General features: G+C 41.8%; 1 protein-coding gene and 1 long non-coding RNA gene across 6 annotated transcripts; one reads left to right on the top strand and one right to left on the bottom strand.

Annotated features, from left to right (window-relative positions):
• The first annotated feature begins 257 nt into the window (after positions 1 to 257).
• On the top strand, positions 258 to 9916 carry LOC144990352 (uncharacterized). 5 transcript variants are annotated; one of them, XM_078943573.1, is made up of 7 exons: positions 258 to 1387; positions 5872 to 5955; positions 6214 to 7138; positions 7218 to 7278; positions 7483 to 7576; positions 7710 to 7795; positions 8039 to 9916. In XM_078943573.1, exons 3-7 carry the CDS (start codon positions 7097 to 7099, stop codon positions 8173 to 8175), a joined length of 420 nt encoding a protein of 139 aa, XP_078799699.1. In that variant the 5' UTR covers positions 258 to 1387; positions 5872 to 5955; positions 6214 to 7096; the 3' UTR covers positions 8176 to 9916. The 5 variants fall into 5 exon arrangements, with proteins under 5 accessions (XP_078799699.1, XP_078799701.1, XP_078799703.1 ...); XM_078943575.1 differs by having other exon boundaries at positions 718 to 1387; positions 7483 to 9916; XM_078943577.1 differs by having other exon boundaries at positions 718 to 1387; positions 6214 to 7278; positions 7710 to 9916.
• On the bottom strand, positions 8849 to 11239 carry LOC144990370 (uncharacterized). The gene is made up of 2 exons (XR_013654357.1): positions 10798 to 11239; positions 8849 to 8973 (listed from the first exon to the last, which is right to left on the bottom strand). It is a non-coding gene; the product is annotated as an uncharacterized LOC144990370 (long non-coding RNA).
• Positions 11240 to 12274: the final 1035 nt, after the last annotated feature.

Below are 12274 nucleotides of genomic sequence, written 5' to 3'. Positions count from 1 at the left end.
GACCTGAGATTCCATCTTCAGTGAAGTCAGGAACATCTTGGGATGTGGACGCTGCACCACCTCCAATACTTTTTAATACTTTTTGAGAGCAGAAGAAACTGTCGGCTGAGACGGAACTGTGCAAAACATCATTATGTAAAACCAAAACTGCAAAATACAAATAAGAAAAAATGTACCCATTTATAAATAATAAATGTGAACAAAAATTTGAGTATAAGTGGAAATATAAGCACTTATACACTTCTTTGTCTATTATTTTGTATGTTCATAATTTGAAAATGAGTACATTTCTTTTGTTTGTCATTTATAAATTAGAACCTTTATTTTCTATTTGTATCTGGCAGTTTTGATTCTCCATATTTCATGCCAATGCAAGATTTTAAGGCACATTGTTGAAAAAGTCAGACTACCTGACCTGCTATAACAGATAAACAGCAGTTTTTATACTGTCATAACCAGAAAATGCAGAACGCACTTATGTGTTAGCAAAACAATTACACAATATTATAACGTGAGTTAAAACATTTATCAGCCATCGCCGTTGTCATTGTTTACTCTTCTCTACTCTTCGCCGTTTTGGAAGGTCATGTCCGACCTCATCTTGGAAACTTGGGTATCAGAATTATTTTTCGAGTTTTCCATTGGAAATTTACGACAGGGGACGTTTGTGCAAACTTCACCTGGGTTTGATTAGTATTTACGTAAATTGCGCAGCTGCACAGAAATACTGGATAATGTAAACATTACGGCCCCAACATCCTCCAAACTTACCTTGTGATTGATGTTGAAGTTCTTCATCTTTTTTCAGCTCCTGATGGATAAAGTCTCTGTGGCATGATGTTCTCTTGTTGTCGCTTTGATCAGAGGGACAAATTTCGCTCGTTTTTTTCTTTTCCCCAACTTTATTGAAACAAAATGCGCTCGTAAATGCACACTGTGCCAGGCTCAGATGCAGTGATGTTGACCAATCGTTGAAGAGTGGCTTAACGTCATTATCTGGGTTGCCAGATTGGTTCAGGTGATCATTAAAGTGCAGGCAACTTTCTTTTGCACAACATTCAGAGCGCACGTTGGTACGGATGTGCTATGAAATGGGTTGCCAGATTTGGGTCTTTTTTCATTTTTTTTTTTTTTTTGCCACTTCGGGGCCCTGCAGGTGACGGGGGTCCTACGCGGCTGCGTAATTCGCGTATAGGGAGGGCCGGCCATGTGTGGAGGTCTGTTCTCAGCAGACTCCCTGTCTAACTGGTGTGCTGCCGTGGCCCTGGCCCATGCTCTCCAGGACAACCTCACTCAGAAGGAACAGTTGCTTCGAGTTCAGCTCGCCACCAGCCTGGGCAAACCTCCCGTGTCCCTGCTGCAGCAGTGCACCAACATCCTGTCCCAGGTAGGGCACCGTAGTACAGACGGGACAAGCTTTATGTGTTCTGTTAGCATGAAACGAGTTAGCCCATCAACATAGATCAGTGCTAAATTGTAAGCCCCAGTGAAGAGAACCGGTTTGCATTGTTGTGGTTTTGCAGGGTGTCAAGATCGTCCGGTGGGTGTCCAGCAGTGTTATACCTGAGTCAGACTCATAGTCTTTGTCATCATACTAATCAGTTTTGTCGACCTGTTGTTGTCAGACCACTGACTGGACATGAGAACTGGATGGAGTGCATGTGACATCACCTGTCAATCACTGTCAATCACTTTCAACGTGAGACCACACACTTTTATTGAAGTCTGATTGGTAGGTTTATGACTTAAAAAAATTGTAATAAAGAAAAATGCAAAAATAGGATTAGCTAGAACATTTAAAAAAAGATATCACAGGGCTCCAGACCGCAACAAAAATTTGAAAGCGTGCGACTGAATTTTACATCCAGTATTCCAGTAAATTTGCCTCCCCGACCCTCCGTATTTTTTATACATTAAACGTGATAGGGGCACACCAATGATCAATGCAATGAGCAATGAAATAATCAATGAGACGTGAGCGCACACGCACGCAAACACACACACAAACTCATGAGACACGAGCACACACTCACGTTTCATTGAGTGATGCCTGTCTGTGAGGCCGCCAATGCGTGTGAAAGAATAGGGAATGGCCACTGTAATTGGCTAAAATGCGTGGAGGGGGAGGGGCCTAGAGATAATCAAGCGAGCGTAAGCATCTGTGGGAAGGAAACAGAGACAAATATCATCACAACCTGATATGTGCGTGCGTCTGAGCTATGAGCAAGCGAACTATTGATTTGTTCTTCCGACCTGCGGCTAGTGTACCAGTGCCAGAGTCTGCAGCAGGGGTCTCAAACCCGCGGCCCGCGGACTATTTGCAGCCTTCAAGATGATATTTTGCGGCCCCCGCCTTAGTATGAAAGTTTAAAGTTAATGCGGCCCGCCAGTCTGTAAGAATGACACTTTTTCATTGTCGTGTGTGGAGCTGACAGAGCAACCAATCACAGTGGGGTAAATGACTCTTGGGGGCGTGATAATGACTTGGCTTGAAAGCAGGAGAACATAGGCAGGAAACCTGACAGCCCCCTCCCCGGACCACATTAAGGAGTTCCTTACTTTCCTTTTTAGAACGTATTTATTTGCTTGTAATTTTCTAAATCCATGCAGCCCGAGCTGAACTTTTCTCTGGGCCGCTGGGATCAGAGGAGTGTTGAGGTTATGGTTAAGGTTAGGCGCGCAGCGGCGTATCAACCCCGACCAAACGGTTCTCATGCACGGCTGTTACGGCAGCACAACCGTAGAGGATGGGCCAGCTGAGGAGAATAAATGTGCCACACCTACATGCGTGACAGCTAACGGGGCTTTAACATTAAACACGTGCGAGCAACAACACGATTTAGTCTTAGACGCACAAAAATATGTGAGGAAAATGCAACGATAGACGTGTTTAAGATGATCCAGCGCCTCACCTGGATCGTTAAGGAGACCAGGCCGGGGTGGGGGGATGAAGGCGGACTGAAGGAGAACAGGAAGTTGGAGTTGTCCTTAACATTCAATTTAGTTTGAATATGCCTCTCCCCCTTAGTATGATCTGTGTAATTTTATACTTTATATTTATTTGAATGTTTTGTAATGTATGTAGGCTTTTTAAATCAATTGGTATTTTAAATTATTTTAATTGATCACTCAACTACAAAAACCCATCAGGACACATGTCCCATAATGCATTGTTTTGTAGTCATCAGGGCAGCTGTCAGTCAGTGCAGTACTAAATTTCCAGCTGTGTTCCCTTAGGTTGGGGCCTTGCTCCCGCCCCTTTCTCGTGATATTTTTGTGATGATTGACAGGTGATGTTGGAGCAAAAACAAAAGTATACGTCTCACACCAGGTGATCTGTGCAGCGTTGTTTTCACCTGGGTGATCTCAAACACGCTTATTGTGCACCTTGGCTGCACCTATTTGCTGTCACCAACATAAATTTCAATCAGTTTTTGAGCCTCTCTCTGATCTCGGGTATCTGTATCGATTGTTCTGATCTCCAATGAGCAGAACCCAATCTTTTACAAACCACAGTTTGAATTCAACTATGAAAATATAGGAGTGGCTGACCGGCTGCTCTACAATAACTTATGACCGGGGTTTAAATGTGCAAAAAGTCATAAGAAAGAAAATCCAAAAATGGTTACTCAATTTTGTTTCTTCTTTACTGATTTGTGTGTTAAAGAGTAAACTTAAAAAAAAAAAAAAACATTCAACACAGACTCAAAAGAGGGAGCACATATTCTCTGACTTCTCCACCTTAACCCTTGTGCTTCCTAGGCAGTTTAACATTGGGAGTTGGGTCATCTAGACCCACTAGACAGTGCTCTGAACCCTTTTTCTTCAATGATTTGTGATCTTCACTGGTGTCCATGGATTACATGAAATCTTTCCACCTTTATCCACCTTTGTCTTGGTAGGGAGAACACGTCAATGTAAGGGTGGGGTCATCTAAGACAGCACAAGGGTTAAATGTCAATAAGTCCAGGTACAGTCCAGATTTACAGACAATCATCTTCATCCACACTGAGGGTCTCAGCTGTTTGGGAGGAAGTGCTGCTAAGTGTCCAGCAGTAAGAAGTAGACAAGAGAACCGTGTTCAGAAGAACCATTGATGGATTTACAGAACTGTAGAATTTGAGTCTTCTTTTGTGTTTATAGTTATAACTCAACAGTGTTAACCAAACCTTGTTAATAAGGATGTTTAAATGAGAAATCAGCAGATGTAGAAGACTGAATAAAACAAGACTTGATGCCAAGGAAGCAAACATGGTTCAGTCAGGGTAAAAAGGTCTAGGACGGAAAGTTACAAGGGCTGGCCTTCTGGTCCTCCTAGTGCAGGGGTCGGGAACCTTTTTGGCCGAGAGAGCCATAAACGCCACATATTTTTAAATGTAATTTCGAAAGAGCCATACAATAATGTTGTGTCCCTTTCCCACACTGAGGCACGGAGACTCAACCTCTTTTAAGGTTCTTTATTCTGGTTACTGCAGGCTGTAACCAACGCCGTACAATTAATTCAGCAACTCCTCAGTCTCTCCCGCTGAGAGCGCTTCACCCAACTTCTTATTCGCTCACTGCCGCACCAGCCCTCCTATTACCCTTATTTGGCCCATGGCTGAATCCCATTGGTCCAAACTACATAACAGGCTGAGGGACAGAACTGAGAGCCAATCAGCATCTCTGCTTGATGCGTTCAATGAACTCCAAAATTTTGAATTTATTTTGAATTTATTTCTTTTATTTTGTATTTCCTAGCATTATTACGACTTCTGGTGCTGCGTGGTTTTGCTGATGGTCTAGTCTGGTTGATACGTGGTGAGTTTCAGCTTCATGCGGGAGTTGAGACTTTAAACGTGATCTTAGGTTGGTATGAATGTTCTGTAGATGTGAGAAAGACTGCTCACATGCAGACGCGGAGCCAAACATATACTCATACGCTGCAGTATGTGACGGGCAGCGTGTTTTAAGTTTTGACAATCCCTGCGCGATTCACCTTGCTGCCCGTGCCCACAACCCCCCTCTTTCTTCCTCACACATCCCGCTGCAACCGCGCGCTCTTTCTCAGAGACGGGAGCGCGCAGTCGCCAGGACAGCAGTTCGCAGGTTTTATAAACTCTGTGAAATAATAGATCATACTAAACTGATATGCGGTGCAGATTTTTTCTCTCCAAGCACCGCTACTACTGGCATCGCATCTCACCCGAGATTGACTGGTCTTATGAAAAAAAAGTATAATTAAAGATTTGTCTGCGAGCCACATGTGACCATCAAAAGAGCCATATAGGGCTCGCGAGCCATATGTTCCCGACCCCGTCCTAGTGGAACACAGGAGGATCTGCTCTAAGGGGGAGTGAGTAAAGGCTCAAGTTGTTTAGACCTACGTGTTCTAGTGGAATGTTATTGGACAGTGCCCCTAATGTTTACATACATTTAAGTATTGTTTGTAACTGTGAAATGATTTAAAGGTCACTACGGTAATCACTTTCTTACTAAGCACTTTTTTTATTCTGAATGTATGGTATTTTGTTTACTTTTTGTACTGTCATGACAGCGATGGTGCTGTCAGGTTACCGTGTTGTTGCATCTTCAAAAGTGCAGAATAAAATGTGACTCTGAATTTGAAAGAGCACATTGTAATTTCTGCATCTATTATTAAAGTATTTATTAGTAATACAGTGGAAATTAGTAGATTTGGTTAAAATGTTGATTTACGGCATGCGCCCCTAAATTTTCTGGTTGTGCCCCTAAAATGTTCAGTTGGGGGCCACAGTGGTCCTAGTGAAAAAAGTTAGTCTGGAGCCCATCATTACTTCACCATTGACACTGTCACCTTATCTGAGCTTTGCAAACATGCACAGATGTTCTGATGAGTGTTATGTTTTTCAGCCGCTTCCCCCCCACTCCTTTATGGAAAAGGATTCAGACAGCAGTCCAGAGGCAGAGGAGGATGCAGGTGACAAAGAAGCCAAAGTAAGGTTTAGAAGTTCATCTCACTTTTTTCCCCTCAGAGCTTATTTAACCCTTGTGCTATCCTAGGCACTTTACCATTGGGAGTTGGGTCATCTAGACCCACTAGACAGTGCGCTGAACCTTTTTTCTTCAATGATTTGTGATCTTCACTGGTTTCCATGGGTTCCATGAAATCTTTCCACCTTTAAAAGTTGCTAACTGTTCTCCCTTTGATGACTTCATTAATCCCACCATCCCATGCTGTGTCTCTGCATGCAGGTTCCAGGAAGTGAGGCCGAGCATGAGAAGGAAGAGGAGGAGGAGGATGACGAAGAGGGGAGGTGTCTGATATCTGAGTCTCAGAGTCAGGATGTACGTGCTTTGCATGCTGGGATAGCATAAAGTGGTGCAAACCTTTCATCAAAGCACGTGACACTTGCTAATGCTTCAGTCTTTTTTAATAATAAGTCAGTTATTGCTGGCAGCCAAAAAGAACTGTCTGTTTCTAGCCTTGGTATCTTTTCTTTATCAAAGCTTGTATTCTATACATGGGTTGTTTAGGCTTTTGGTATTTTTTAAAAATAGTTCTTCTTTTTATTGTCTTACTAAGGAGCCCGTGACCTGACATGGGTAAAATAATAAATATCTTGTTCCCACACTATAATTAATTTGTGTGAGTGAAATAATTAGTCATACATAAACACGGATGTGAGCAATAGTTATATTTACAGCAGACACCTTCACATTTCTGTCTGTGTGTCTCATTACATTGCATGGAAGACACGGATGATGTTTAGAGATCAGATTTATACATTTTAAAAAGCTCTACAAAAGCATTATACTCCTTAGCAGTCATTTTACATCAGAAGGCTAGTTGGTACATGCCACGTATGGGATATGTGTGATGCATGATGGGATACAGCTCCACTGTTATGCATCAGCTAAACACCAGAGGGCGTTGTTGATCTGTAATCAGTCTCAGGCGTCTCCAGTCCTGTTCACTCCAATTCTGCAGGCTGCAGCCAGGGCTTACTCGTTCCTTGTGAGGTTCTGCCCTGCTTGTTCTGCAGCTAACCCTGCTTCAGCAAATGCTGATGAGCTGGATTAAGAGTTCTCAGCTTCTGCGTGACTGAGCTCACCTGATCCAGGTGAGCAGTTATAAATGCAGCGGGGTTCAAAAGCCAAGAGAGGAAGAAAGAAAAAGGTTGGTCATGAACATTTCTACTTTTGTCTCTATGAAAGAGTTGGAAATCTTTCTAAGGAGAACGTTAACTACTTTCCAGAGTGACTCAGAACAAGAAAATGAAAAAGATGAAGCCCCTGCAAGTCCTGTCAGTCCATCTGGTAAGTGTGATGTGCAATGCTGACATCTTCCCGGTGTTAAAAAGACCCATTGAAGTGCACAGCAGAATAGTTTAGATCTGCTGCAGGAGAATGGAATAACAAAGACTAAAAACTCAAAGCAGATTTCAATGAAAATGTCTCAGAATTATTGCAGTTATCCATAAAGTGGAAGTATTTTCTGAATGTGTTTCTTGGTGTTTTTAGGTGGAGATCCTCTTAAACGACGAGGCAGGAAGCCCAAAAGTGAGAAGTTGCATTTGTTTCAGCAACAAGACCATCACGGATCAGGAAGTGAAATGTCAATACCTCCCAAAAAAGAAGTGCTGCATTTCCAACAAACTTCCATATCTAATGTTCAAATGATGCAGACAAACACAAGTGTACAACTGCTGTCCTTCTATTGGTCAGTAAAGCTTTGCATCTTTTCTTAGGGAAACAGCAGAACCAGAGAAAAGGAGGAAGAGGGCATTGAAGGACAAGACCCACAGTGAAGAAGAAAGGAGGAAGAAGAGGGAAGGTAGTAAAAGCAAGGAGTTGGAATGCAAAGAGCCATCCTTGCTGGAATTCAGTTTTTCGAACACAGGTCCATAGTTTAGGCAAAGGTCTTTGTTTTTGGGTTCAAAGTTTAGCTAATTGGTGTAAAATCCTTCAATTGAATGGAAGTCTGGAGTGCTGCATGTGTTATCACATGCTTTTCTTTCTGTGGTAGTTGGAATTGTGAAATGACATTTCATCTAGACTGAAGTGGTGATTGTTTCAGACTCTACTGACAAGATGACCAACGGTGAGATGAGTCCTGCAGAAAAGAAGGAAGAGATGGAGCAGGAGAAGTTCCTGGAAAACTCCTCAGCAGCAGAAAACCACAGGTGTTTGATGGAAAACTTCAGTGTTAAATAAATGGATCCTAAATGTTAAAGGACATTTGTTTTAGGCTTATCCTCTTTTTCCATTAGTGCCTACACTATATTACCAAAAGTATTGGCTCAGCCATCCAAATGATCAGAATCAGTTTTCTAATCACTTTGTCCGGCCACAGGTGCATAAAATCAAACACTTTGGCATGCAGACTGTTTTTACAATCACCTGTGAAAGAATGGGCCGCTCTCAGGAGCTCTGTGTATTCCAGAGTGGAACTGTCATAGGACTCCACCTGTTTAACAAATCCCAGTGAGAAATTTTCTCAATGAATATAAGAAAAATATCATAAGATTTATACCTAGGGTGCTTTGTCGTCATATGATAGCTTCTGCTAGGCTACTACTAGCTCCGCCGCAGAGCTCTTTGCTTGTATGCCAGCATTTGGGCAACTGGCTGGTCAGTTGACAGACAGACAGCTGATATTGTAGTTTAGGGTTGAATATGAATAAATATATTCAGGACTTGTCTTTTATTAACATACTCTTTAGCAGTCAGTCGCTTTATATTTGAAGGCTATCTATATTAGGCTACATGCTAACTAACTAGCCGATCATTTATCCTGTTATTAATTTACGTCATAGATTGACAGCAGATACCTTCACATTTCTGTCTGTGTGTGTCTCATTATATTGCATTGAAGACACTGAGGATGTTTAGAGATCAGATTTATTTATTTTAAAAAGCACAAAAGCATCCATCGTTATTCACATCATCCTGATGGTACGCCCTCCGGTCATCTTGCTGCAAAAGCCGCTTCCTGCCGCTACTTCCATGTCTCTGTGAGCATTCAATAGGGGTAAAAATAAAAGCAAGAATGGTCAATCTGTTATTGTCTCGATGAAAATCTGAAAATTATCAGTTACACCCCCCCTGTTAGAGGCATTCATAGAAAAAACAGCGGATGGAATGTGGATTAAAACACTCATGAACGACCCAAAACCAAGGTAAAAAAGTGCAGCAGGGTTTTTTTGTGCTGTAAGTTTTTCTCATGTGAAATTCACTGCATTTGTTACCATTTTAATGCTTTTAATCCACGTTACAGCCGCCGCTCCTTTTCTATTAAAGCCCGCTGCTTGACATGCAAATTTTAGCCAATCAGATCAACCAGAAAGGTTCCTGCCCCTAAGTGACAAACACACCCCTGAATAACGCCCCCAAGTGACAAAAACGCGCCCTTAACACTGAGCGTAAATCCGGGTGAGGGCGCAAAAGAGAATTGACCGAGCAGGATCACTGCTCAGTTAGGATTTCAGCCGTTCAGTTGTAAAATACGGGGTCGCTTGGTTAGAATTGCGCCAGCACTGTTTTAAGGTTCACTCACTCAGTTCCTAAATACGCCCGCTCCGTTGTCTTTACGCTCTTTCAATTTTTGGCAGATATGTAATTCCATAGGATAGCCATAAAAGCGTTCTGTCAGCAAAGAAGCACCACGCTGGAAGGGCCAGGATCAAAGTCATCGCTCATGCAGCGAGTAAGTGTTAAGATGTAAAGATTAAAGAGCGTCCTTACTCAATGTGTTATCGTAAAGTTAGACCCTGTGTTTATGTGTGTGTTCATACAAGGTGCTTTACGGTAAGCTGTTGACAGTGATGTCGGGTGATTCTGCAGCAGAGCTGCGCATGTGCAATGTTCGGTGTGTATGGCGGACTCCATGATCCAAGGAGCATGTTCTATATCTTTCCAATGTGAATAAATGTGCCTGTTTTGGACAAAAGAGAAAGTGGTTCTACGTTTCTTCATCACATAAAGAGGACACCGAAGCAGACACCGTTCCCTCCATCCCTCTACAGTAAGAGACAAAAATTCAGGGAAACTGAAACCAAACCTGCACTGGTAACATGGCAGGCCGTCATGCTGGAAACAAGCATGCAACAAAGGAATTCGCTGTTTGCGCTCAACAGAATGAAACCTAAAGATGTTGTACAATCTCTCCCTAGATAGAAACAAATAAGCTATACCTATCAATTTAACAGTTTCTCATTGACAGTTTGTTGAGAAACTAATTTTCTATTTTTTCCTAGTTTTTACATAGGAAAATGTCTTGAGTTTTAACTACATTGAAGTTTCTTGGTAGTGGGTAAATGCTTTGAGCTGAATGCTCCTTACAATAATGTAATAGGAATGAAAATGTCTGTCTATGTACGTCTACATCAGGGGTCGGCAACCTTTACCACTCAAAGAGCCATTTTGATCAGTTTCCCACAGAAATGAAAACACAGGGAGCCACAACATCCTTTTGGATAACTCAGTGGTTCCAGTGAATGGCATAATTTTCCCTTGTTTTTAGAGTTTCAAAAGAGATGTTTTTTTTTTTAATCTTGTGTCATTTAATGGGTTCAAATTTAACTATTTCCCAAGAGTCCACAAAACTAGCACATATGTCGTAATTATCAAGAAGTTAATCCGCTTCTCCAATAGATTTTTGTCAACAAACAACTTTTTTTTCTCATCTGGACCAGGATGTTTTTGTGCAAAAGCTGCATATTTATTGTGGGATGTTTCGCCACATTTTATACTTTGTTTTTTAATTCCTCTTCACATATTACTCACACTGGTAAAGTCGTTCAAAGCAAACATCTGCCCAGGGGCCAATAGACTGACCGTTTTCTTCAGGAACTTCAATTTTCTCAAAGTTCTCCATCGTTGTCCTTCCTGGGTCGGAACATTGTTGCGCTTACACACCAGCAGGACTTGTGGTGGTGATGCAGGTCATTAGTCACATAGAAATGTACTTAGAAAATGTCTATATTGACTTTTTAAACCTAATACTCAGCCCGTTAGTTCTTTGTTCTGTTTTTTAAAATTATTTTTATGAATCTTCCCGTTTACTGCTTACTGACCGTAGCCATCAGCACGGAGAAGCTGCTCCAAAGACGAGCGGCTCGCCTGGTACCGACCTGCTCACAAACATACAACAGCTGGTCGACAGATGACCTGGAGAGGTTGTGCATGATGAGGTTTTTATTCACTTGTCATTCAACATGCACTGTCTTTTTAGAAGAACATTCCATCCCATAACAGTCTCTGGTCTGCATTCACAGCCGTAGACACGCCCCCTATGCTGCTTTCTTCCTCCTGCCCACCCGCACATCCCAGTGGTGTTAAAGGCACCACGACAATCTTAGAACATTATAGTTATTTTACCAAACCACAGAGAGCCGCAATACAGGGATGAAAGAGCCGCATGTGGCTCCGGAGCTGCAGGTTGCCGACCCCTTGTCTACATGAACATCCTACTTTAGACTAAGTGGGATGTTTATGGAAAAAAGGTATGTCCACAAACAAAGATGACAGTGTAATTTTAATATTATTATCAACAGGAAGGAGAATCAAGTAAGCAGTCAAGACCCCACTCTGAGTTGCACTGCATAGAGATTCTCCATTCACCTCCTCCTGATGATGATGGGAATAATTTACATATACCCACAAGCAACCATGAAGTTGAAGATGACTGCCTAATCCTAGCTTGTCATGAAGAGACAGAACAGTTAGTCGGTGAGCCCAATCCTCATCTTGCCCAGGCTATCAATGCATCTCCTGAAGACTTTGAAATACAGTTTACCTCACTCTGGCGATGATGGAGCGAGTCTTGACTCCACTCTTCCCTGGAATCCAAATACCCTAGAAACAAATCAGGTAAGAAATGCTCTTTCTATTCATTAGAAATGTTTTTAATAAATTGTCATTTTTTTTTAAAACTAATTGTACATATATTTTCAACAGTAATCTGTAGATTAATATCTTCAAATTGGTTTTGGACTACTAAAAAAAATTAAATACATTTATGATTTGATTTCTTTTTGATTTCATTCTTTTTTTTTCACAATTTGGAAGCATTCAACGTGGAGTGAAGGATCTGCATCATCAAACAACGATCAAGTCTTCCAAACCCCACCTGTAATGGACATCCGCTGTGTTACAATTAGGCGTATCAATGTAGTTCAGGATCTCATAGGCCGCCTTTACACTGCAGGTCTTGATGCTCATATCCGATTTTCTGACTATATCCGATTTTTTTGACGACCCGCTTACATCATCTTTTAAAAGTGACCCGTATCTGATTTATGCATTTACACTA

Source organism: Oryzias latipes (genome assembly GCF_053564925.1).
Source record: "Oryzias latipes strain Hd-rR chromosome 1 unlocalized genomic scaffold, Olatipes_Hd-rR_3.1 chr1_Y".
NCBI lineage: Eukaryota > Metazoa > Chordata > Actinopteri > Beloniformes > Adrianichthyidae > Oryzias > Oryzias latipes.
This window is presented reverse-complemented; position numbering and strand designations above follow the sequence as displayed.

Bases quoted from the DNA above. Each gene is read 5' to 3' on its own strand.
- LOC144990352 (XM_078943573.1), top strand. From the start codon at position 7,097: ATGCAGCGGGGTTCAAAAGCCAAGAGAGGAAGAAAGAAAAAG. The intron at 7,279-7,482 runs GTAAGTGTGATG...TGGTGTTTTTAG, and splicing joins AAGTCCTGTCAGTCCATCTG to GTGGAGATCCTCTTAAACGA. The intron at 7,796-8,038 runs GTAGTAAAAGCA...TGATTGTTTCAG, and splicing joins AAGGAGGAAGAAGAGGGAAG to ACTCTACTGACAAGATGACC.